The sequence below is a fragment of the Zeus faber genome, assembly GCF_960531495.2.
Source record: "Zeus faber genome assembly, chromosome: 11".
Classification (NCBI taxonomy): Eukaryota; Metazoa; Chordata; class Actinopteri; order Zeiformes; family Zeidae; genus Zeus; species Zeus faber.
The window spans coordinates 27,190,508-27,215,238 of NC_137205.1; the positions used below are offsets into that span (position 1 = coordinate 27,190,508).

Below are 24,731 nucleotides of genomic sequence, written 5' to 3' on the forward strand. Positions count from 1 at the left end.
TAATGTTTAAGGACGATCTGATAAGGATGACAACACCCACCCCCCCACCCCCAGCTCCATCTGAACTACACCCTTTAGCCGGGCGTTCAGGCGTGGTCCGGTTCTCCTCTGCTCTCTTTACTTTTTGTTATATAGAATGCACTTTCTACTAAAAACCCTTGGCTAGTTAAGGAGAAAATAAATAACGTTGTATATTCTTCAAAGATGTTTAAAAAAAAAAAAAAAAAAAGGAAAAAAATAAACAATATACTTTATTTTTTTTGCCCCCACCCCCCCCCCCTTTCCCCCCTTTGTATTTTTAACCACTTAATGTAGCATTGTGTGTTTTATTATTGTATCTGGTACAAAATGTGCAGCTTTATAAAGTCCTGGTTTGTCTTTTTTGTATGTTTTTATTTTTATTTTTTCCTGGAGGTTGCGAGTAACTCGAAATGTTGGGCCTTTTTTTGATAATGTACATGTAACTGACTCTGCTAACTTTAGAGAAGTAAAACAAGTAGCCATGGTTATCGCTCATGTGGTGGTGGTGTTGTTATTATTTTTATTATTATTATTGTCTGTGCGTGCAGAACCCCACGGTCGCAGCTCTGCGTTTCTGAAAAGCCGTGTGTGTGTGCGTGCTTTTTTTTTTTTTTTTTTTCCGTTTCATGTTTTGAGGTACATTATTCCGACGCTCTGCTCACGTGCACCGCGTCACCAACCAGCTGCCCCGTCCGCCGGGCAGCACGCGACCTGGCGGCCAGCTCCGTACGCCAAGAGGTTTTATTTATTTGTCCAGAGCGGACGGGAAGATTAGTATGTTTGTGTAAAGGGCTAAAAGCAGAGGCTCATGTGTATGCAAACCGAACGGAGCTCACTCCCTCTTTTCAATGTCCTCAGTTTGGCACACCTCTCGCAGTGCCTCCTGTAAATATATTCAAATAGCCAAAAATTCAAAACGAGAAAAGTAATGTCTGTACATCCACGCTGCCGTTAGGGTTGGAAAACAATCAGCCACCCGGGCTGCAAGTCATTAGGTGGAGGTGGTGGCGGAGGAGGGTGGGGGTTGTTTTGTGCTCATGCGTTGGTGTTGTGCGGTTCATTAGGCGCAGCACCAGCAGGCTTTTATCGATAGTACTCTAGATGGTGGAAAAACAACTCGCTACGCCGGAGCTGTTTTGTGGCGATTCAGCTTTTGAAAGGTTATCTTTGTTTAGAACTGTGTGACAGGACGATGGCAGCATGTATTTTTAGGTGAATGTTGTGCTCCACTCACCGCCTGGCTCTGCTCACGCAGTGCTTAAATATGCGTCGGAAACCTCAAGATGTACTTTGTTTTCGCCCCGTCGGGCCACAAGCGGGCCGAGGGGCCGTCGCCGCCTCTGGCGCAGGATCCGTAGTTTAGGGGGAAAAGATTTAAAGTGGTAATGCATGCGATCATCTGTGTTTGGATCATAGTACAAATCCCAGTATTCCATTTTTTTTTTTGTTACCATTATCGTCGCCTTTTCTTTTCTCCAAAATTTGCCCCCTTTCAATTTGTGTGGATTTTGTTTTGTTTTGTTTTTCCTTGGTGACTTGAGGCGGTCGGGATAATTCTTGATCCGCGGATGCTGTTGTTTTTTGTGAACGTTCGTCCGTATCGACAGTTAACTGACCACAACGCGCTAAGCTGCTTTACCGAATTCACCGCCGCCGCCTTAACTTTCTGCTGCTTAGGGCGCACGCGTGATGTTTGCATTTTTTTTTTGTGCCGGGAAAGGCGGACCCCGCCACCAGCAATGGTACCAGTATGCAGAGGAAAATAAAGGCTGTTATTTATAAAGTGCTAGTTACGTTTTGTAATAAAATACTTTTTTTTTTGTTTTTTTTAATTCTATTTTATTTTATTTGAACAAAATGATGTCATGGATTACCACTTTAAGACTTCCACGGATTCCACGCCGCCTGTCGATCCGCCCTCTGCGGGCGGGCGAGCGGGGAGGCGCAAAGCCGCGTCACCGGCGCTCCGGTGTTTTGTGTCTGCGCATAAAAGCCGCAGAGGGAGCGTCCGCTCCGGAGAGAATCCAGCAGAGTACCGCGGAGGCACAGAAGCGATGCGCCGATTCGGATGAAGAGCCGCCGTTTTTGGAAAATCCCCAAATAATGCACAGCTGATCCTGGAGCCCGTGCCGCGGCGGTGAGTCTGCTCTGTGCGCTGGACGGTGTTTTTGTTTGTTTTCGGTGGAGTTTTGGTTTTAGCGGCTCGCATCAAAATAATAGTCAATAATAATGATCACTTTTTTTAAATTATCTATCAATTATCAACCCATGCAAAATTATTAAAAAAAAAATATATATATATGATGGAAAAACAAAATAAGTTTTGACCGCTGCAACAGTTGTTCATCATCTGTTCATCATCTGTTCTCACAACTTTCCCTTTTTTTTCCTCCACAGACAACATTCCCCGAAGCTGCTGCTCATCCGCCCCCGGTGACGCCAGGTGAGGGCTGGCAAGACCGCAGCGGCACAACCAGAAAGACCGCTCTGCGCGCACACTTGAACTGTCTGAACCCGTTGTGGTGGATTTTTTTTTTTTTTTTTTTTTTCTACGGGCTTCCCTCACATGTTGTTTCTCAGAAGGTCAACGCCTTTCATGGCTTGAATGCTGATCATATTCCAAAATATAAAAAAAATAATAATAATAATAATCTCGTTGTTGGTGATTCACCTCTGTCCATTCTGGGTTTTACTGAACTGCGGTTGTATTTCCTCGTAATATCTACGTTATAACAATAGCGTTGTCTTTCCCCCCCCCCCCCCCCCCACAATTCTCTCTTGTTCTTCCCCTTCCTGTCTATTTATGGACTGTTTCGCAGACAGCCTCCACCTTTCCCCGCTTCCCCGCCCCTGCGTGGGATGTTGGAGAGCAGCGGAGCAGCGGCGGCGGTAACGGGTGTGGCGTAGGAAATCATGGGGGACTCTGTCTTCAACTGCTGTTATGTCTCACCTCCTCCCCCAGGCGAGGAGGAGCACGTTGCGCCCGCACACCGAGCCATCATGGCCGCCCACTCGGCCCAGATCTCCTCCGACAAGCGCTTCCTCATCTTCTTTGACTTTGACGAGACCATCGTGGACGAGACCAGCGACGACATGGTGGTGCAGGCGGCCCCCGGGCAGCACCTCCCCGGCTGGCTGAAGGACACCTACCAGCCGGGCCGCTACAACGAGTACATGCAGCGCGTGCTGGGCTTCCTGGCGGAGCAGGGCGTGACGGAGAGCAGCATCCGGGGCATCATGGAGAAGATGCCCGCCACCCCCGGCATGCTCACCCTCTTCCAGTTCCTCCGCACGCGGCCCCCGCAGGACTTCGAGGTGGTGCTGGTGTCCGACGCCAACACCTTCTTCATCGAGTCGTGGCTGCGCCGGGTGGGGGCCCGCCAGCTCTTCCACAGGATCTTCACCAACCCGGGCACCTTCAACAAGGACGGGCGCCTCGTCCTGCGGCCCTTCCACTCCCACGACTGCCCCCGGTGTCCCGGCAACATGTGCAAGCAGGCGATCGTCAGGGACTACGTGGCCCGCAGGATGCAGGAGCGCGGGCGGCCCTACCAGAGGGTGTTCTACGTGGGCGACGGCGCCAACGACTTCTGCCCGGCGATGTCCCTGGGGCCCAAGGACGTGGTGTTCCCCCGCCGGGACTTCCCCATGCACCGGCTGGTCACCGAGATCCACGAGGCCATGCCCGGGGAGTTCAAGGCCGTCACCGTCCCCTGGGCCAACGCGGAGGAGGTGGTGCAGCGGCTCCGGAAGCTGGTGGCAGAGTGAAGCGGCCGGGCGACGACGCACAAGTACAACGGGCGGCGGCGGCGGCGTCTCCCGCGCGGAAAAGATATTCAGACGCAACGTGGTTCAAGTCTCAGGAAGAAAGGGTCTGAAAAAAGGTGCTAGTAATACTCGTTCAATAAGCTGTAACACACAAAGAAATCAAGATGGTTTGGTTCATTTTTCAGGGAAGCGAAGAACAACAACAGCAGCCCGCTCTGCCGTCCAGTCTGCGTCGCAGTCCCCGGTTCTCACGTTTTGGGTCGGAGGTCAGAGTCGACGCGGAGGCCGCATAAAAACACCACCGAGGTTAATCATTATGGGGACCCCGCCGTGTCTCTGACGGGTGGAATCCTTGCCTTTACAGGGTATGTGTAAAAAAAATAAAATAAAATTAAAAAAAATAATAATAATCAAGGCGACTATAAACAAATGCCTTATTAGTTAACAGTATGCCTATGTTTATTTGTTGTTTTTAGCCCTGTTGCTTTTTCTTTATTCCCTAACTGTGTCAGGAGGACCATGACGGGTCAGGTGCTTTAATATTTAAAGAAAACAATTGCTTTCATTGACATTTAAAATGACAATCAACAGGTACAGCTTCATATTTGCAAGTGCAATTTGTGATCAACTGCACTTTTCAAGTGGGAAGTGAAGTTCCGTTTTTTTTTTTTTAACAAAATAGGAAACTTGAGGAACATTGCCACCTGCAGGTATATTTCTAGACCTACCTTCAAGCAACTCCAGAGTCGCGGATAAGCGAACCACACTATTTATAACATGAAACATGAAGTTTATGAAATGATCTGGAAATTACATTAATGTGTCGGATTTGTATGTTTGTCTGAGGATTTTTGTCCTGTTTTCTGTATTGAGTTTGCAGTGCATGTAGTACTTCAATGACACCAGCAGGAATAAAGCCATCAGCTGAAGCGTTGTCTGCATTTATTACTGTCTGTCTATCTATCCTGAATAAGCCGTATACATCATTTAGACTATCCCAGTATATCATACATAATAAAAAATATTATGCAAGTACACCTAAAACTTACAGGAACTTTAGATTTTTTCAATATATTTTTTCAAATATAATATATTTAATGTTCAAGTACAAGAGATTACATTTACAGCTGTATTAAATCATGCATGTTGGTTGAATGAATATATTTCCATGTATTTTATAAACGAATAGGGGGCAAAGTAAGTAAAAGGTTTAAAAACGCCATCCATCCAGTGGGTTGAACTCACTGTGTGTTTCAGACTTGGGCGGGGGTTTGCATAATGAAAACCGATTGGGGGTCGTGACTGTGGGGGGCGTCGGTGCTTCATTTAAATGCTAATTGGGGTGAAAATGGGATGCTCAGGTACCGCTGGCAAACACGGCGGGAGAATAGTAATAAGAGGAGACAATAGGGACGACGAGGGGACGCATGTGAGAAGATGGAGGTGCAGGAGAGGGCACCTGGTGTGGAGCGGGCTGTGACCCGGTCGCGCAGGACTTAATAATATCCATATGTATGGAAAACAAGCTGCAGCGGAGAGGTAAGTTAGTAAGTGTGAATACTATCATCTCCCCTGCGCAGATTGTACTGAGCTGTGCGCTGGTAGGACTCACTGTACATACAGTATACACGTGTGTGTGTGTGTGTGTGTATATATATACTTCATTTCATATTAATAAATAAATTAATATGAAAATATATATGCATGTATATATATGTGAATTATATATATATGTATTACATTTAAAATATATTTATATAAATTATGCAAATTATATATATGTATATGTATTCAATAAAAATAAATAAATAAACAAACAAACAAATAAAGAAATACATTAAAAAAAAAGTAAGTAAAGTAAGTAAAGTAAAGTAAAGTGTCATCACCACCCGGGGATGACGCACAATAAGCTCTACAGGCTAAAAAATACTAAAATGTGCGTAATCGACACGAGGCGCTCGCAAGGGGCGGCGCCACAATCACAATTCTGGGTTCTATAATTATATAATAGTATTAATTGTCCTTGTTGTATCAAATAAACATTTAAATCCTCCCAAAATGACCTCACCTTAACTTACCTCCAGTACTCACCTCAGAGAGTAGAAGTCCGGCAGCTGCACATCACAAATATATGTATATGCAATTATTCTTCTGTACATATTATTCTCTGACATTTTTAGTTTCGTGCATGTATTTATTTTCTTCGACTTTACTTTTATCCTTCATGACTTTATTACCTGCTTTGTTTTGCCTCCTGTCTGGACCTTGAAGGATCCTTCAGCGTGTGCAGCCGCACGCCGGTCGGTGACGCCTCCCGGCGCCAGGTGGCGCTCGTTGCTCACCGGACGCTCGGGAGGTTTTTTTGGGGGTTTTTCCAAACCCAGAAGAAGAAAACCCGGAAGTCCTTCTGCGTGCGCATGGCGGCAGCGGCCAGATTGTTGTCCATAGTTTGAATAAACAACGGACTTTCTCCCCCGGGAAACGATTTGAAGTGAGAATTCGACCGAGCGTTACAAAACAAGGTGAGGTTTTGCAGCTTTTTTTTTGCGTGATAATCTCCTATAAAGGAGCCGTAGTGTTAGTAATGTAACAACGCAACTCATACGTAGCGTTTAGCAGCCATTCATTGGAGAGCAGCGCCTCTTAGCTAGCATGCTAACCCGCTAGCAGCAGAAAAGACTTGTTTGTTGGAGTCAGCGGGCACTTAAAACAATACATTTATTAATAAATATTATACACTCAATATTTTTAAAGTATACATATTTAATATAACATTCACAGTCAGATAATTGTAATATTTTCACCCTGTAAAACTCAGCTGTCATGTAAGTTAGTTATGATGCAGACCTAATGCACTGCGTTGTGTAAGTGTTTGTTTTTCAACATCATTTTGAAATTTTAAAATGAAATTATTTCTTTTTATTTTTTTATTTTTTATTTTTTTTCTTACTGCCCTTGAAGATGGAGGCAGATTTGTACGACGAGTTTGGAAACTACATCGGTCCAGAGCTGGACTCTGACGACGAAGATGACATCGATGCAGACGACAGAGATGTTGATGAGGTAAAAATTCAGCTTTTATATTAATTTCTTTATCATTATTTTTCTTTTCTGGTATCTTTATGTTTGGGCAGTGGTTGTTACACCTTCGCATGGCCAGGGTGCATGCAAAAAGTCCTGGAACTGTAAATATTTTTCCACACAAGGTTTTCAGATTCATTTGGCATCAAAATGCGTTGTCTTAATGCATTGAATTCCTCTTGCCGTTGCAAAATAGGCTGATGAAGATGACGAGGAGGAGCCCGCGGACGCCGATGAAGATGTCCCAGGAATGGAGGTGGTTCTGCACGAGGATAAAAAGTATTATCCGACAGCCGAAGAAGTTTATGGGCCGGAAGTGGAAACTATCGTCCAAGAAGAAGACACGCAGCCTCTCACAGGTAAGAGACAAAAAATGTATTTTGGCCAATATTTAAAATTATATCAAACCAAGTTCTTATCAGCTATATGTGCTGAACACGTTTGTTAAGAAAACCCGGCACACAGATATTCGGGAATAGTGAAACGTTGCTCTGTGTGCTTTCAGAACCGATCATCAAGCCTGTGAAGAATAAGCAGTTCACTCTGATGGAGCAGGAGCTGCCAGTCACTGTCTATGAAATGGAGTAAGGAGCAATTTGACTTTTTGCCCCACGCTAATTTTTTATGCGTGGGGCAGTAGCTCGGGAGGTAGAGTGGTTAGCCTGCTAGCATGCAGAAGTGTCCTTGAGCAAGACACTAACTCACTCATCGTTCCCGGTGGCTGCGTCCATCAGTGTATGAATAATTGTAAGTCACTTTGGACAAAAGCGTCTGCTTAAAGATGTTGTAAGAAATAAAAATTATATGAAACCAAAAATGAAATGAATGCCGAAAAGTTTCCCGCCATCACGGTTTCTTGCTTAAGATAAATCAGTGCAACACATGAAAGGTTTCGTTATTAATTATCAATACCATTTATAATAAAGTTAATTCATTTCAGGATTTCCCTATTTATTTAAATTGCGCAACAAGGATTTCCTTTAAATTGATGTACAAGAACAAGGATTTTCATGTTTATTGATATACAAGAAGATCGGTTTCCTATATATTGATATATTGTAACAAGGATTTCCCCGTAGGGTTTTATGTTGGCAGAGCATTCCGTGTTTTTCACAGTGTGTTCTTGTTGTTAGGTTCCTTGCCGACCTGATGGACAGTCCGGAGCTGATCCGCAACGTCACCCTGTGCGGTCACCTGCACCACGGCAAGGTCAGACACCCCCAGCTGCCTCTGGTTTTATTTATACAATTCTATAATAAATATATAATCCAATCACAGTTTTTATTTATTTATTTATTTATTTATTTATCTTTTACATTAGAGGAGAAGTTTTTAAGAGCCAGTGTTTTTAATACTTGATTCTCACAGTGTTCTTCTGGTTTGACCGCTAGAGAGCACGTTTGTAGGAGCAAAATCAATTTTAACGGTTGTTTTGTGCCAAGTCACACCACACGGGAAGTCAACACATTCATTTCCTCTGTTCAGACTTGTTTCGTGGACTGCCTGATCGAGCAGACGCACCCGGAGATCAGGAAGAGAGACGATGTCGACGTAAGTACCATCTCTGGGGCACGTGCACTTTTTTTTTTTTCTTTAACACCTGAGCTGGGCGAGCCGCTCAGACCTGGCGTCTTAATCTGCATCAATCTGGATTCTATTTAGGTCAGGGATCGCCAACCTTCTTTGTCTGACTCTTTTTTGTTTTTTTTGAGCTGCCAGCCTCCAATGACTCAAGACTCATTTTACTGCCGGTCTGATGATTATTCGTCAACTGGTTTTCGGATGTTGTTGCTATAGAAACAGAGATGTGACAGTATGTGTTTGACTTACACAGTTCTTTGTCTGTTTTACAGCTCCGCTACACAGATATCCTCTTCACTGAACAAGAGGTGAGTGTTTTTGGCAGATTTTTAAATCATGATAGTTTGACGCTGCCAATCAGAGCCTGAAGAGAGGAATATGTTTTCACGGTTAACTTCACGTTGCTCCACAGAGAGGAGTCGGCATCAAGAGCACGCCCGTCACCATGGTGCTGCCCGACTCCAGGGGCAAATCCTACCTCTTCAACATCATGGACACGCCAGGTAACGTATATTTACTGGAGGCTGCTGCTTCTGCTTCTGCTTGGACTTGAATCGGGACTGAGGAAGCGGACGTTGTGTTGAACACTCAGGTCACGTGAACTTCTCAGACGAAGTGACGTCCGGGATCCGGATCTCGGACGGCATTGTGCTCTTCATCGACGCGGCGGAGGGAGTAAGTCCGTCTTCATTCTTCTTCTTGTTTTTATCGCGTCCCAGTTTCGGCTACTATGTCCGCGGTGATTCCCTAAAGAGTGTCCTGGACTCTGCGCATGTATACGGCTAAGACCCTTCTGCTAACCACGACCTCTGTCCGTCTATCAAGGTCATGCTGAATACAGAGCGGCTGATCAAGCACGCAGTCCAGGAGCGTCTGGCCATCACAATCTGCATCAACAAAGTCGACCGTCTCATCGGGGAGCTGAAGCTGCCGCCCACAGACGCTTACTACAAACTGCGGCACATTGTGGACGAAGTCAACAGCCTGCTCAGGTGACAAGAGAAGATATTTGTTCTTAGTGTCGGAGGAGGAATTATAAATAGGGGCGTATTTTGCACGCCTGTCTCACTCTGTGAAGGTACCGAAGAAGTTGCCGCCAGTTCTGCACACGCCAGCGACGGGGCGCTCGCGGCCTGTGAGCCAGGACAGTGTATGAACTCCTGTAACTTTCACCAGAAAAAAAAAATGAAACAAAAAAAGATATGTTTTATTTTATTATTTACGGCGATGACCACAATGAGCTTGACCCTGCGGTGCCGTCGCCACTGTGGTATTTGCGGTAACGCGGCTATCGCCACAGCCCTAACTGTCACAGCTTGTGTTGTGACCGGGGCTTGAGAGCTGGATACGCTTTTTGTTTTTGAATCGTTGAAGTTCCAAAGCGGTCCGACGTCGGACGCTGTCCACGGGGTTTCATGCAGCTGGGAGACATGACCTTCCTCTGGTTCCTCTCTGTTCTCAGCACTTACTCCACAGATGAGAACATGCTGGTGTCTCCTCTGCTGGGGAACGTTTGCTTCGCCAGCTCCCAGTACAGCATCTGCTTCACCCTGGGCTCCTTCGCCAAGATCTACTCCGACACCTACGGTGAGAAAATCCACGTCACAGCTGTGAGGAATACGACGGCAACATTGCGGTGTTCGGCATTTGAATCTTCTCTTGGTTTTCGCAGGTGACATCAACTACAACGACTTCGCCAAGAGGCTCTGGGGAGACATTTACTTCAACCCCAAGACGTGAGTGGCTGTGATGGCCTGAACCAATCACATCACACGTCGATACGCACTGTTAACTGAACCTATCACATCTCATGTTGATGTTTGATGCTCAGCTATCAACTCCGGCTGCTCTGATTCGCTCCCATTTTTTTCCTCTTCTATCATCTGCAGCTTTGACTCCAACGTGACTCTTTTTCTCATTTTTCAGTCGTAAATTCACCAAGAAGGCCCCCACCAGTAACTCCCAGCGGAGCTTTGTGGAGTTTGTCCTGGAACCGCTCTACAAGATCCTCTCACAGGCAAGACCTCATATGAAGCAGACACTGAAAATGGTTCTCAGTAATTACACCGTGGCCTGATCGCAACCATGTTGGAAAATCGTGAGATTCTACGCTTGTGTATATCCATCCAAATTCAAGGGAATGTTAAACCGCCAATGTTAGAAATGGTTGAATTAATAAAATGTGAATTATATAAGCTCTATCGGCGGGTCGAGGCAATTGTAACTTCCAATATTCATGTCACTTTAAATATGCATCAGGGAGACCTTGTCATTTAAGTGTATAGTTATATCTGTGGCTTAAAGTGAACAAAAAAGACAATTAAATTGTAATTGCAATTATTTGCATAAAAATCGCAACTAAAACCTGATAAATGTGACCGCCCTAATGGTCGTGTGTGTCCGTGTGTGTCCGTGTGTGTCCGTGTGTGTCCGTGTGTGCGTGCAGGTGGTTGGGGACGTGGACACCTCGCTGCCCAGAGTTCTGGACGAGCTGGGGATCCATCTGACCAAGGAGGAGCTGAAGCTCAACATCATTCCCCTGCTGCGGCTCGTCTGCAACCGGTTCTTTGGGGAGTTCACCGGTAGGTCCGCCCACCCCGCAGACCGTCTCCGTCATCCACGTCGCTCAACCTCTAGTACAACTTTAAAGAACATACCAGTAAAAATTGTATTTCCTCTTAATTGATAATCAGCATTTGGTCAATTTTGTTGTTCGATGCCAGTCAGTCTACTGTTTCCTCGATGGCAGCTGAGCTTTCAAGCTCTCAAAACAGGGGGTCCCTTGCAGACTCTCTGTTTACGGATTGTTTACTGTCCACTTTGTGCTGTTGTATTGAAGCGACGCGTGGAAATCTCCCACAGGTTTTGTTGACATGTGCATACAGCACATACCGTCTCCACAAGATGGCGCCAGAAACAAGATAGAGCACAGCTATGCCGGGGGCCTGGACTCGGACCTGGGGGAGGCCATGGCGGAATGCGACCCTGAAGTGAGTCACGCTAATTAGCGAGCGCTCACGTTCTGCTGACGGGAGGTGGGCCAGTAAAGCCCCGACTTGGTGGAATTTGTTTCTTGCGAGGGTCACTAGCAGCCGGGCCACTTTAATTGATTCGAAATGAGCAAGTCATTACCAACCCTCCACAAGACAATGAGGGACATTGATTGCAATGTTCCAGAGCTCTAACTGCATCAGGGAGTAAAAATTAAGGAGACCTGCTTTATTCCAGCGCTCAGACTTTCCTTCCCGTAACCTCCGCCTCTCCTGCAGGGCCCTCTGATGTGCCACACCACCAAGATGTACAGCACCGAGGATGGCGTGCAGTTCCACGCGTTTGGCCGCGTGCTAAGTGGAACCATCCAGGCGGGGCAGCCGGTTAAGGTGCTGGGAGAGAACTACACACTGGAGGACGAGGAGGACTCCCAGATCTGCACCCTGGGGAGACTCTGGATCTCTGTAGCCAGGTACGCTCACACTTTAATATTTGTTTATTTATATATAAAAAATATATTTGATAGGTGATTTGGGCACCTATCTTCCTCTCCGGTACCAACACGCGCCACAACAGTGTGTTCAAGTTCAAAAGATTATTTGTCACATACATACACATACGGTCGTACATATATGCAGTGAAATGTCATGACACCCGTTGATTACGCACAAGCGCTATAAGCTCGAAAAATACTCAAATGTGCGTAATCAACACGCGGTGCTCGCACGGGCGGCCACAAGGGGCGGCGCCACAATCGCGATTCAGGGTTCTATAATTATATAATAGGATGCATTGTCTGTGTTTGTATTATGCGGTATTTTATTTTTACATCTGCTTAAGGAACGAAACAACTGCGTATGGAACGAAACTGCGTAAGGGGGACACTTTCTCTGACTATCACCCGGATCCCCCCTCTCCATGCGTAATGCCAGGAAAATAATCTTAACGAGTCTACAAGTCGTGCCCCTTCCCATCACTGTTTTTTATTTTATTTTATTATATTTTTTTCCCGAGGAACAGGGCACGGTGATCGGGGCGCACGGAGAGCCGTGTTCAATTCACACATATGAAAATATATTTATGATTCCCCTTTTCTATAATTCCTCATTGACATGTGGTCCCTGTACATTTTGTAAACTTCTATCTGTTGTAACCTGTTACTGTAATGCACACTGAATGTCAAAAAAACAACTGCTCGACTTGAAGAATCTCAGTCCACTTATGGGTTTCCGACTGATTCGTCGAATTTCAGGGGGCAGCCTTATTTATTTATACTGTATGTGAGGTAATCTTCTGAAATGTTTTCTACTACTACTGAAGGAAATGGTGGATTGATTTCAGATTCATTTGCTTGGAGTAGTTACATTTCTTGGAGTAGTCAAGACAAATTTATACTTATAAATATAAAACTTATAAAACCCAGATGGTTGCTGATGACCTGTGGGATGCACTCTGGGTAACGTCCTCCCCTTCCTGCCTCTCACCCTACCAGGTACCAGATCGAGGTGAACCGAGTCCCAGCCGGGAACTGGGTTCTCATCGAGGGCTGCGACCAGCCTATTGTCAAGACGGCCACCATCACAGAACCCAGAGGCAATGAGGAGGTTTGGAGAGCGATATCTATTTACCAAGAGGTTTTTATAAACTTATATATTTACAGTCAAATCTGATTCCTCTTGTTTTCTTCTAACCTCTGTGTGGCAGGCTCAGATCTTCCGGGCACTGAAGTTCAACACGGCATCTGTCATCAAGATTGCCGTGGAGCCCGTCAACCCCTCAGAGCTGCCCAAGATGTTGGACGGACTCAGGAAGGTCAACAAGAGTTACCCCTCCCTCACCACAAAGGTAGAAAGGCGAACCGTCCGTCTCACAAATAGAGTTTTGAGGCGACCCGCTGGCTACTGCTTGGCTCTGTTTGACGATTAAATGGTTGTGTGTTTGATGGGTTTTTTTTCCAGGTGGAGGAGTCTGGCGAGCATGTCATCCTGGGAACAGGCGAACTGTACCTGGACTGCGTCATGCACGACCTGCGCAAGATGTACTCTGAGATTGACATCAAGGTCTGTTTCACTTTATGCCGCCGACCAACTCTATGACTTACTTTAAAGTTGTAATCTGTGAGATTGACCTGTTTTGTCTCCACAGGTTGCCGATCCTGTCGTGACGTTCTGCGAAACAGTCGTGGAGACGTCGTCCCTCAAGTGTTTCGCTGAAACACCCAACAAGAAGTGAGTGTTTAACACAACCAGTGGGGCTTGTAGCTGGAAAGTTTGACTTCCTCCATTCTCACCTTAATTCACACCCATGTATTGTATTATCATATATATATTCTCTTATTTCTCTTCTCTTATCAAAAAAGATATAAATATATTTTTTTATAAATATGTTAAATTATGATGTTGATGACAAAATTGTTTTCTTTAATGACTTTAAACAAGCATTAATTATCTATATTTATTACAAACAACAAGGACAATATATAAACTATTGATGCATTGGTATGATATCATAACTCAAAAAAGAGAGGGGGCTGGGGAACAATTGGATTATTTCTTTAAAAAGTAATTTGTTGTTTGGAAGTGGTCTTCATGCATTTCAACGGGATATCTTTTCCAAAATGAGTTAAAAGCTGCTTTAGGGACTTTTTTGACTTCTGGCACTTCTGACACTGATCAGCCACAACATTAAAACAGCCACTTATATTGTGTAGCTCCCCCTTGTTCCGCCAAAAGAGCTCTGACCTAGGCTTGGGTGATCGTGCAAAATTCAGAGGGTGCCGAGCACCTGCCCCTTTGCTCCATGGTGCCATTTTTATCAGGCTTGTTTGTTTTTTTTTGTTTTTTTGTTTTTTTGTTTTAGTGTGAATGGGCATCGAGGTAGTGGACTGTCTGGGCAAGATGCATATTTATGAGGACTTGGCACACCCGCAATGTGCGCACAGTGGAGCACAGATCACTGATGTCCAGATGCACACCATCGCAGGCGCGCCCCGCCGTGCTGCTACGTTCTGTTTGCCCAGCGTGGCAAAATATCTACAACTGGAGCCGGGGGTCCTAACGTCTCTGTACGGGACTGTGGAGCAGGGAAGTGAGATCCCATCACCAGTGGTTACTCGACAGCTCTTAGCGGAGAGGGTGAGAGCCTCCGTCCCCGCTCTCCTTCCCTCTCGCTCTCTCCCACTTCCTGTCTTTCCCCCCAGTTTCAGAACAGTGTAAACTGCACTTACAGTTTCAATGCTCTGATTTTTCCTGGCAGTGAATTTTTTATTTTTAAATCGTCCGTCATCCTTGTCAATCGCGATCGATGGAGTCCGATAGAAGATTATATTGTAAATCTGCCCAAGTCTACTCTAACCCGTGGAGGCATGGACTCCACAAGATCTCTGAAGGTGTCCTGTGGTATCTGGCACCAAGACGTTAGCAGCAGATACTTTCATTCTGTGAGTTGTGAGGTGGGGCCCCCACAGATCGGGCTTGTTGTCCCAGCACATCCCACAGATGCTCCACCTGATTGGACCCTAACCCCGCCCATTCACATAATGTAGAAGAAAACGGGATTCATCAGACCAGGCCCCCTTCTTCCATTGCTTTATGGTCCAGTTCTGACGCTCACGTGTCCATTGTAGGTGCTTTGTGTGGTGGACACTCTGAGCGGACACTCTGAGCGCTCCCATACGCAGCAAGCTGCCATGCACTGTGTGTTCTACACCTTTCTATCATAGCAACATTTACTTTTTCAATAATTTGTGCTACAGTAGTTCTTCTGTGGGATTGGACCAGACGGGCTAGACTTCACGCCCTTACGCACATCGATGAACCCATGGGCATGACCCTGTCTCCAGTTCACCACAAGACCTGTCATTTTGGAGATGCGCTGACCCGGTCGTCTAGCCATCACAATGTGGTCCTTGTCAAAGTGGCTCAGATCCTTGCCATTTTTCCTGCTTCCAACACATCAACTTCAAGAACTGACTGTTCACTTGCTGCCTAATATATCCCAGCCCTTGACAGGTGACACTGGAACTAGATGATCAATGTTATTCACTTCCCCTGTCTGTGGTTTTAATGTTGTGGCTGATTGGTGTATAACCTATGTCTGGGGTGAAAGCTAAGCCTGCGACCTGCTTGATGTTGAACTTCACAATAATTGAAGATTAAATCCAAGGTTTTAGGATGTTAATCTGCTTCCTGTGAAACCAGATGGACTGACGTGTGTGTGTGTGTGTGTGTGTGTGTGTGTGTGTGTGTCGGTCGACAGGAATAAGATCACGATGATTGCAGAGCCCCTGGAGAAAGGTCTTGCAGAGGACATAGAGAACGAAGTGGTGCAGATCACGTGGAACAGGTGAGATCCTTTCAAGCCTCCTGACGAACACACACACAAGCAGTGGGTGAAACTATGAGACGCCACCCTGGTTACCATGAGGCCTTATCGCTCTGAGAGTGTTAATGGTGGCCACTATTAATTGATCTTTTAATTGATCAAAGTGGGGTTTTTTCGTCCGTAATTCAAGCTTTGAACTTGTATTGGCTGTGGAACTAATCAGTGTCCGACACTATGGAAGGTTTTTGAATTTCTTCACATCTTAGAAGCAAGTGCTCAGACTCTTGATGACTGGGTTGTTCAGGCATTTGTTTTCGCAGTGAAGGAAGGCCTCCAAATGGTTACAGGCTTTGTTTCAAACAAAGGCCTGATGGGTTTATATGTAAATGTAAAATAATAATATAATAAACTTATATAATAAAAAAAATTTAAATGTTGTTTGTAACCTCCTGCACTTCCTTCATTGAACTCTTGGGGGCCATTGGGGGCCGTATTTCTTTCTTGTTTTAGAGGGGAAAAAAAGCTGGTTGGGTTGATTCCAATGCAACTTCTTACAACCAGACGTCACATCAGGACTAAAGGGAAGTAAAGGGAACAAGTAGTTTGATGAATTAACATGATGAACATCCACTTACAATATTATTTTGGTCTGACGGATTGAAGGATTTCTCACATTAGTCTGTTGTCAGGCAAGACTGCCTGGAGAGTGCAAAAGGATATATCTATTGTGGAATGGATATTAAATACGTTATCGAGTACGTTTTCAGGTGTTTTCGTTCATGTTCTCCCGAATGGCCATCGTTCGCACAGGGTTCGGTTAACTTCAGTGTCACCCAATGTGGCTTTGTTATTATTCAGCCTCTCCAGTGTGAATTTTGATTGAATTATGTCTTTCAGTTTTCAACTAATAACCTGAGATTACCATTATCAAAGACAAAATTGTAAAAAAAACAAACACTTACAGAGATGCTTTAGAAAAGGTAGACAGACCCTGTGAGTGATAGGCCATAATACTTACTTTTACAGCCTGTTACCTCACACATTATTTTAAATGGATTCTATAAATGGATGACCATGGTGATAAGGTATTATTTCGATCTATAGATTAAAACATTCGTTTGTGATGGAATGTAATGGTTGTGTGTGTGTGTGTGTGTGTGTGTGTGTGTGTGTGTGTGTGTGTGTGTGTGTGTGTGTGTGTGTGTGTGTGTGTGTGTGTGTGTGTGTGTGTGTGTGTGTGTGTGTGTGTGTGTGTGCGCACGCGCTTCCCGGTCCTCGTGCCAGCTCTGAGCCGCTGTGCCAGGACGGTCACACTCTTCACACACCATTAGTATAAACACCTTCGTCCATTTCTCCTCCTCCATTAACCCCTCTGCCCCACCCCTCCCCCATTAACTAATCACGCTAACGACCCACTCCGTTCCCGCGGCGACAGGAAGAAGCTGGGCGAGTTTTTCCAGACCAAGTATGACTGGGATCTGCTGGCCGCTCGCTCCATCTGGGCCTTTGGACCCGACACCACGGGACCCAACATCCTGGTGGACGACACGTTGCCCTCCGAGGTGAGGGGCGGATGGGAGGCCTGGACGGGAAGTGGAAGAGGGGGGCTGGGCTTAACCTGGGCCAGGGCGATATATTGTTGTAATAATATCGGGATACAAGACTCGTTGTCAGTCGGGATTTTGCTTAAATATACTTCATAGACTGTTCTAGCTCCTCTTGGTCATTATATCCACATTATTAATTGTTTCTAAAGTAACATTGTTTTTTTGGGGGCATTTGGATGGTTAGGAGGGGTCACCTCAGGCGGCGTCCGGTTACATGAAGAGTTGGATGCAGGCACCACCAACAACACAGTTGTTTTTAACAAATCTCCATACGATAGATCCATATGATAACCCAGCGCAGTTGTGTTCACTTCAGTCCAAAAACATATATTATTATTATATTCCTGTGCATATCATTATATTATATATTTGATATGTCTCTGTAAAGGTGGTTTTTGCTGATGTTCCAGGTCAACTGAACGCACTAGCATAGCCCTGGTATTTCTGTTTAGTTCATAGACAACGTCAAAAACAAACAACATCAAAATGGACCACTTGGGATCTGTTCTTAATTCATAAATCGACAGGTTTCCACTCAAGTGCAGTTAACGTCCAACGTGTATTGCTATTATTGAGGAATCGCAGGTTGAAATTTGAATTGTCTGGTGAAGGACATGAAGCTGTCTTTACAACGGTGCACAACGCACCAAAAACACACACGGGAAAAAAAAAAAAAAGAACAATGTCACTTTAGGGACACTGCACCGCTGGGACTTTCTCTATGTTAAGTTGTACTAAGAAAGTTGCATTTAGGGTGTCGTTTTTTTAGGTGGGGTTTTTTTTTTTTTTTTTTTTTTTTTTTTTTTTTTTTTTGCCTCGACCCCCTTCACCTGTTCGCGTGGTCTCAAAGTGGTGTGTGTCTTTGTAGGTGGACAAGAGTCTGCTGGGTTCGGTCAAAGACAGCATCGTGCAAGGCTTCCAGTGGGGAACGAGGGAAGGTCCGCTCTGCGACGAGCGTAAGTGATGAGGACCCGTAACTCGCATGCACTCAACTTTCACTTACTTAACACACACACACACACACACACACACACACACACACACACACACACGTGCATGCATGACCCCCACACCTGACATGGACATAATGGAGTACGCTCATGTTACGCCTGCACTTGATGTAGATCCTCTAATAGGAGAGCAGGGTCATAAAAAGCCTCTAATGGGCACAAGTGAACGCAGGCGCCACATTCATCAGATTCTGCCACAGGGGACAATCGTACGTTATGCAGCGGCTGCACATACGGCAAATTATTGCCTGTATTACATTGTCCCAAAAAAGGCCTGTAGGTAATGCTGATCATATTTAATCTGTAAGAATAATCCTGCGTTTTTTTGATTTGTCCTATTGTGACAATTTATACAGATTGGGTTGTCTGAGTTATTGGTGAATAAATGGCTCCAAGAATGCGCCGATGGGGCACGTGCAAGAATTGAAAGGCAGCCGCGGTTGATTTGGTAAAGCACTGTAGCTAGCTGTGGTCACTGAAACTCACAACAAAGAACAAAAGATGTCACCGCCCCCTCAAATTACCATGGAGAAAAAAAAAAAAAAAATAGCTCAGAAGAGGCTTGGTTAAAGAAAGTGAGCGTCCTGGACCGAAGGCGGGGCTTAAATCCGGAAGTTTGGGGAAAGGAAAAAGACATTGGCAGACCTGAGCCGAATTCTGGGCCTATGATTTTTATTTATTTATTTTTTATTTTTTAATGGATTTATTGCTTTAAGCGTCTTTTAAACGAATAAGGAGATGTCGTGCGATTGGACGTCGACTTTGTTCTTCCTTCCCTCCAGCGATACGCAACGTCAAGTTCAAGATCCTGGACGCCCTCATCGCCCAGGAGCCCCTGCACAGAGGGGGGGGGCAGGTCATCCCCACCGCCAGGAGAGTGGTTTACTCCGCTTTCCTCATGGTCAGATCCCACCTCCGCCCTAGTTTCCTTCTTCTGACGCGCCCCCCCCATTAACCCCCTGCTCCCCCCCCTCATCTCTGCCTTCTGCCATCTTCCATTACCTTGATTACGCCACTGACGTGCACTCTTCTTAATTGTGTTCCATCTTTGCTCCGCAGCCCCCCCCCCCCCCCACACCCCCCACCCCTTCCTCTTCTTCACCATCGTCATCCTCATCATTTCAGCCGGGTATGATTGGGCCTTTTTTGAGCTTGACTTTGTTCTGCTTCCAGGCGACTCCCAGGCTGATGGAGCCCTATTACTTTGTGGAGGTTCAGGCTCCGGCAGACTGCGTCTCCGCCGTCTACACCGTTCTCGCTCGCAGGAGGTCGGTCAATCCTTTAAAAAATATATATATATATTTGGACAACAACCATGATATTGATATTTGACCTTTTGGTGGTTTACTATTTGGCTGAACAAATATTGAACAATCACCCGATTGGAACAGCCGCGGCTATTTTGTACGCTCGCAGAGATTCCAGGAGTGCGTTTCCATCCAAATATCAGTGAATTTTAAACCAGTGTTAGAATGATGAAGGATAAGACTCTATTAAAGGACTAACTATTAAATGTGGGAGTTTAATAACAAAAGTGGACAGAGCAGTGTGAGCAAAGTCAAAAAGAGATGAGAAAAAAAATGAATGAATACAAATAAAATGACATATGAACAAGTGGTCATTTGAAATGTAATATGGCGTTGTATCATATGCCGCTATGATAAACCATATGTACAGCCCTAGTGGAAAAAATAAAAATCTATAGTGTGGTAAGATATAGAGATGCAATGGTACACACTGCGTTATCAAACAGTTCAGTACGCCCTTATGGTTCAACACGCACGCTTGAGCCGTGGTATTTCAATATCGATGCAGAAGTCCACTGGCGTTGGCGCAGCCTTTTCATTGTCTCGGCTCGACATAGAAATGTTTTTGTAAAGAGTGCAATACGTTTCAAAATGCGTTTGCGTTACATCTACATGATACCAGAGACTTGGAGCTGCTGTTGGATTTGCTGACTGATCAAGAGCCGTTTCAAATACAAAGAAGAATCATATTACAACTGCGGGGTTGAGGTGCCCGGTCAGGGAATGAACCCCCGGGGACGACCACGTCAGCTTCTCTTCAGACGCTCTCGCTTCCACTTTCCACACCAATGGCTCTTTTTCTTAGGTTAACGATGGGAACAGAGTCTCTCTGATGAGCGGCGGTTTTGGTTTTACCAAGTTTTACAACCCACCAATGCACTTGAATCCCCCCCCCATCCCCCAATTCATGGCAGACTACTATAAAAACATTTTTTACACCTTTTAACTTAAACAAAAAAAAAAAATTCTTAAATATAAAGATACCGAAACCATACCGTTACCGTGGGCCAAAAAAACTTGCTACATACCGAACCGTGGGCCAACTGTACTGTTCTATCCAAATAAGATAGCAGTCGTGATGATTGTAGTCATAACACTTATATTGTATGTATGTATTTATTTATTTATTGTCTTCTCTTTTATCTATCTCTTTTTAATTTGTCACTTTCTTGACTGCACTGGTTGTGTTTTGTTTTTTGTTTTTTTTCCCCCTCTCGGGTTTTTAGTTTTTTTTATACTGTAACGTTTGAATTTCCCTCCGGGGATAAATAGATAATGATAATAAAAAAAAAAAAAAAGAATGGCGTTATAATACTAAGATTTGGAGTTATTTAAGGTGTGGTGTGTGTCCCATTGCAGAGGCCACGTCACGCAGGACGCCCCCATCCCCGGCTCTCCGCTCTACACCATCAAGGCCTTCATCCCGGCCATCGACTCGTTCGGCTTTGAGACGGACCTGCGCACGCACACGCAGGGCCAGGCCTTCGCACTCTCCGTGTTCCACCACTGGCAGGTGAAGGCCGAATCGCCGGCGTCATCTGGACGTCGGGGAAAAATAAATCCCCCTCCCTTAAGCCCCCACGTTGTAACTCCTTCCACTGTGTTCCCTCAGACCCTCCTCTTCCTCACCTCCTCCTCCCTGCAGGCTCCTACAGCTTGTCGGGCTTCAGCCCAGTATCGATTTATTTTTCCTTTTCCCTCCCATTTAATCTTTCCCTGGGGTCAAGGAGCAGTGGTTTTGGTCCAGTGTTGCCTTTTCATTAAAGCGAGGCATGGACTGGCCTTATGGAAAGGTCACGACAGGAGGACTTGAATCATTTCTGGCACCGTTTAGCAGATCACACTTCCCCAATGAGGGACGTGCTCACACATATTTGTCGCCAATCAAACTGAACCAAAAATCCAAAAGTACTGGTTGGATTTATTTTTTTAGGATTATGACCAGACCTTTTTTTTATATATATATATATATATATATATATATATATATATATATATATATATATATATATATATATATATATATATATATATATATATATATATATCTATCTCAGAGTTTCCGTTATCCGGTTTTTGAACGGGAAATTCTGTTGATGTCCTACACATTTAAATCTCTCGGGTCATAATGTCCAGCGAAAATAATTCCTTCCAAGCACAATATGTACATATAAACGTTTTATACATGTGTATAATAAACGGTTTCGCTCATGGAAAGTGTCACTCACTGACCGCGCTCGCCGTTCGTCCTCTGTGGCGGTGACGGACAAACCCCTGACTCATTAACGAAAATGAATCAGACGTTTTGGTTGAAGCGACAGTGACTTTGTGTGAAATTGTCCGTTCTGCTATTTTCGGCTCCATACTCGAGTCACGACTCCTTGTGGCAGCGGCAGCGCGTGTCTCGCGGCGGTGCGAGGGAGATTGCGTGTCTTTGCGTTGCAGGCAGTTGGGGGCGGGACAGGCATAGCTGGGTAGCGTGCTCTTCTGGGGAACAGGTTATCGCAGATCTGCATGAAATAAGAATATTTGACACATCTCATACGATATCCTGCTCCGATTTGGACTCTCCAACACGCGGCCCCTTCAAGGGTCGGCGAGGCTTGCATCTCTCTGCTACTGGTCTATCAACGTTTACGGGTCAAAGTTCACCAAGGTTCAACTTGGAACTCATCGTACCCTGATCGGAGAGAAATGTGTTTGTGCGAACCGGGAGGCGCTCCGGGGCCCCTTCCGGTCGGAGCGGAACTCGACGGTGTCAAAGTCTCGCTGTGAATCCCTCCTGCAGATTGTGCCCGGCGACCCCCTGGACAAGAGCATCGTGATCCGACCCCTGGAGCCGCAGCCGGCCCCCCACCTGGCCCGGGAGTTCATGATCAAGACCCGCCGGCGCAAGGTGAGCCCGCCCGTCCGTTCAGGTGGTTCCTGCTCCTCCGGGAGCCGCCGCCCCTCACATCACATGTCCATACGGGTTTACTGTGAACCAGGACTAAGATAATCCTACTTCAATTAATCCAGGTTTAAAAAATGCCTTTCTGCGACGTTGCTTAATTTAAGATGAATAAGCCGCAGACTAGGAAGTCCGAGACTAAGGTTATGGTCTGGGTGCTGCTACACATCCATTAATCCAAAGATTTAATTTAAACCTTCACTTAGACGTAGATCAGCTCTAATCTTCCATCTGGAAATGAGATTCTCTCTAAGATTAGGCCCACGTAACGGCCCCCGAGTCCACGTAACGGCCCCCGAGTCCACGTTACGGCCTCGCCTCTCTACATTCTAAACTTTAAAAGGTTTCAGCTCAGCCCAGTCTGTCGAAGCGGGTTTAGTGTTTTGTTTTTTTTGCTTTTTTTTTTCTTGTTTTTTCTTCCTGCTTGCTCACTTCCTGCGAGCCTGGCGGCTTCTCCCTCTTCAAAGTGAATCCTTTTACCGGAACTCCGGTGCCGCCGCCCCCTAAAAAGTCAGCGGTTTGCGCGGCTGATGTGTCTCTGCTCCCACCCCACCCCACCCCGCCCCGCCCCACCCCGCCTCCGCCTCCACCTCCACCTCCGCAGGGCCTGAGCGAGGACGTCAGTATCAGCAAGTTCTTCGACGACCCCATGTTGCTGGAGCTGGCCAAGCAGGACGTGGTGCTCAACTACCCCATGTGAGGCAACCGGCTCCACGCTCCTGGGTTTGGATGGGCGGGGTCGCGGGGGGTCGGGGGTTTTTTACTCCGCAGAGGTGGAGCGGGCGGGGCGGTTTATCAGCAGTATTTATGGCTGTGTTTGATTTAGGAACGCCAGAGCAGCACTATAGATGTGACTTAATACTGAAGTAACGTTACGACGCCTGTAGCGGAGTGGTGTCACGGCTAAATGGAACAGAAGAGTAATTAACGTTATGATGTAAAGCCCCGACGAGCACCTCTGTGGACCGGCTCCAGGGAGGATGGGAGCTGCTTCCCGGTGAACGTTCTTCACACCTGGACGCTTTATTTACTTGTTTTGTTTTCTGTGTTTTCCGTCAGAAAGGTGAATAAGGTTCAGTGTAATCCAGGGATTGATAATGGAAACCAAACAGTAATTTTCATCATTTCAGAAGAGTTAAAGGAAAACAGATTTTTTTTTTTTGTTGTTTGTTTTTGTTTTTTTTACCTGAACCTTATTTTTCAATCCATGCAAGTCAACCTTGGTGATTGGCATCCTTTTAAATTGATGTAGTATTGAGAGAATAGCTTCACCCAATTGCCCCATTTTCCTGTGTATTGTGTCACTCAATCAGTGTAATAGATTCTGATGCCAATCTTCACAGTGATTGAAAAATCAGCTTTAGGGGAAGAAAAAAAAATGTGTTTTTCTTTAAATGTACTGTTTCACACAGACCCGCTCTGGTTGATAAAAGCAGAAAGTACATTCTCAGTTATATTGTATCGCTGTACTATTTTTTATGTATAAAAACTTTGGTAGACATTTGACTTTGAAAACTTTTTTTTATGAAATGGGATGTATGATAAGATGTCAAACAGTTTTGAATAAAAAAAAAAACAACTTTTTCTATTCAAGCTTTTTTTTTCCATTCCATGGAATAGGAACGTGTCGAGCTCTTAATGGTCGCGATTCACACTGATTCCCAGGTGGCACATGTGTACCCCTGACCCCTGACCCCCGACCCCCGGCAGAGTGTGTGCCCCCCCCCCTGCAGGGTGTAGTTGCGTTTTCCACGGGCGGAGCGGTTGATGGAGCTCGGCTGTCGCTCCGAGGGACGCCACGTGGGCAGAGGCTGAGTGGAGGGTGTGGCGATGGCTCTGGGCAGCGCACGGGACGCAAAGGTTGAGCTCAGATTGTCCGAGCAAGCGAACGAGAGATGCGTCTTTACCGCGGCGCTAATGGTTCAGCGGAGGGGTTTTTGTAACTTGTGGTCGGTTCAACCTGAAACAGGCTCGAGTCCCCCGAATCCTCCGAGAAGCCGATTAATGAAATAAATGAGGAAAATAAAGGCGAGAGTGCTGAAAGGAAACAGAAATACCCTGACACATTCTAGTAAAAAGTTTAATTGACATT

At 45.6% G+C, this 24,731-nt stretch overlaps 2 protein-coding genes across 4 annotated transcripts; both read left to right on the top strand.

Annotated features, from left to right (window-relative positions):
* The first annotated feature begins 2,038 nt into the window (after window positions 1–2,038).
* On the top strand, window positions 2,039–4,718 carry phospho1 (phosphoethanolamine/phosphocholine phosphatase 1). Of its 3 annotated transcripts, none has more exons than XM_080009449.1 (3): window positions 2,039–2,158; window positions 2,419–2,464; window positions 2,841–4,718. In XM_080009449.1, exon 3 carries the CDS (start codon window positions 2,935–2,937, stop codon window positions 3,787–3,789), a length of 855 nt encoding a protein of 284 aa, XP_079865575.1. In that variant the 5' UTR covers window positions 2,039–2,158; window positions 2,419–2,464; window positions 2,841–2,934; the 3' UTR covers window positions 3,790–4,718. The 3 variants fall into 3 exon arrangements, with proteins under 3 accessions (XP_079865575.1, XP_079865576.1, XP_079865577.1); XM_080009450.1 differs by having other exon boundaries at window positions 2,845–4,718; XM_080009451.1 differs by having other exon boundaries at window positions 2,984–4,718.
* Window positions 4,719–6,190: 1,472 nt separating this feature from the next.
* eftud2 (elongation factor Tu GTP binding domain containing 2) lies at window positions 6,191–24,219 on the top strand. Its single transcript, XM_080009441.1, has 28 exons — window positions 6,191–6,311; window positions 6,751–6,852; window positions 7,067–7,229; window positions 7,376–7,454; window positions 8,004–8,079; window positions 8,356–8,421; window positions 8,724–8,759; window positions 8,864–8,954; window positions 9,044–9,126; window positions 9,277–9,443; window positions 9,914–10,038; window positions 10,124–10,187; window positions 10,378–10,468; window positions 10,898–11,033; window positions 11,314–11,441; window positions 11,721–11,914; window positions 12,935–13,046; window positions 13,147–13,287; window positions 13,401–13,502; window positions 13,588–13,670; window positions 15,700–15,786; window positions 17,201–17,327; window positions 18,241–18,328; window positions 19,165–19,283; window positions 19,556–19,650; window positions 21,049–21,202; window positions 22,478–22,585; window positions 23,244–24,219. Exons 2-28 carry the CDS (start codon window positions 6,751–6,753, stop codon window positions 23,337–23,339), a joined length of 2,913 nt encoding a protein of 970 aa, XP_079865567.1. The 5' UTR covers window positions 6,191–6,311; the 3' UTR covers window positions 23,340–24,219.
* Window positions 24,220–24,731: the final 512 nt, after the last annotated feature.

Coding starts and splice junctions, on each gene's coding strand:
- phospho1 (XM_080009449.1), top strand. CDS start 2,935: ATGGGGGACTCTGTCTTCAACTGCTGTTATGTCTCACCTCCTCCCCCA.
- eftud2 (XM_080009441.1), top strand. CDS start 6,751: ATGGAGGCAGATTTGTACGACGAGTTTGGAAACTACATCGGTCCAGAG. Junction 7,455..8,003: donor GTCACTGTCTATGAAATGGA/GTAAGGAGCAAT, acceptor TCTTGTTGTTAG/GTTCCTTGCCGACCTGATGG. Junction 13,503..13,587: donor ACTCTGAGATTGACATCAAG/GTCTGTTTCACT, acceptor TTGTCTCCACAG/GTTGCCGATCCTGTCGTGAC.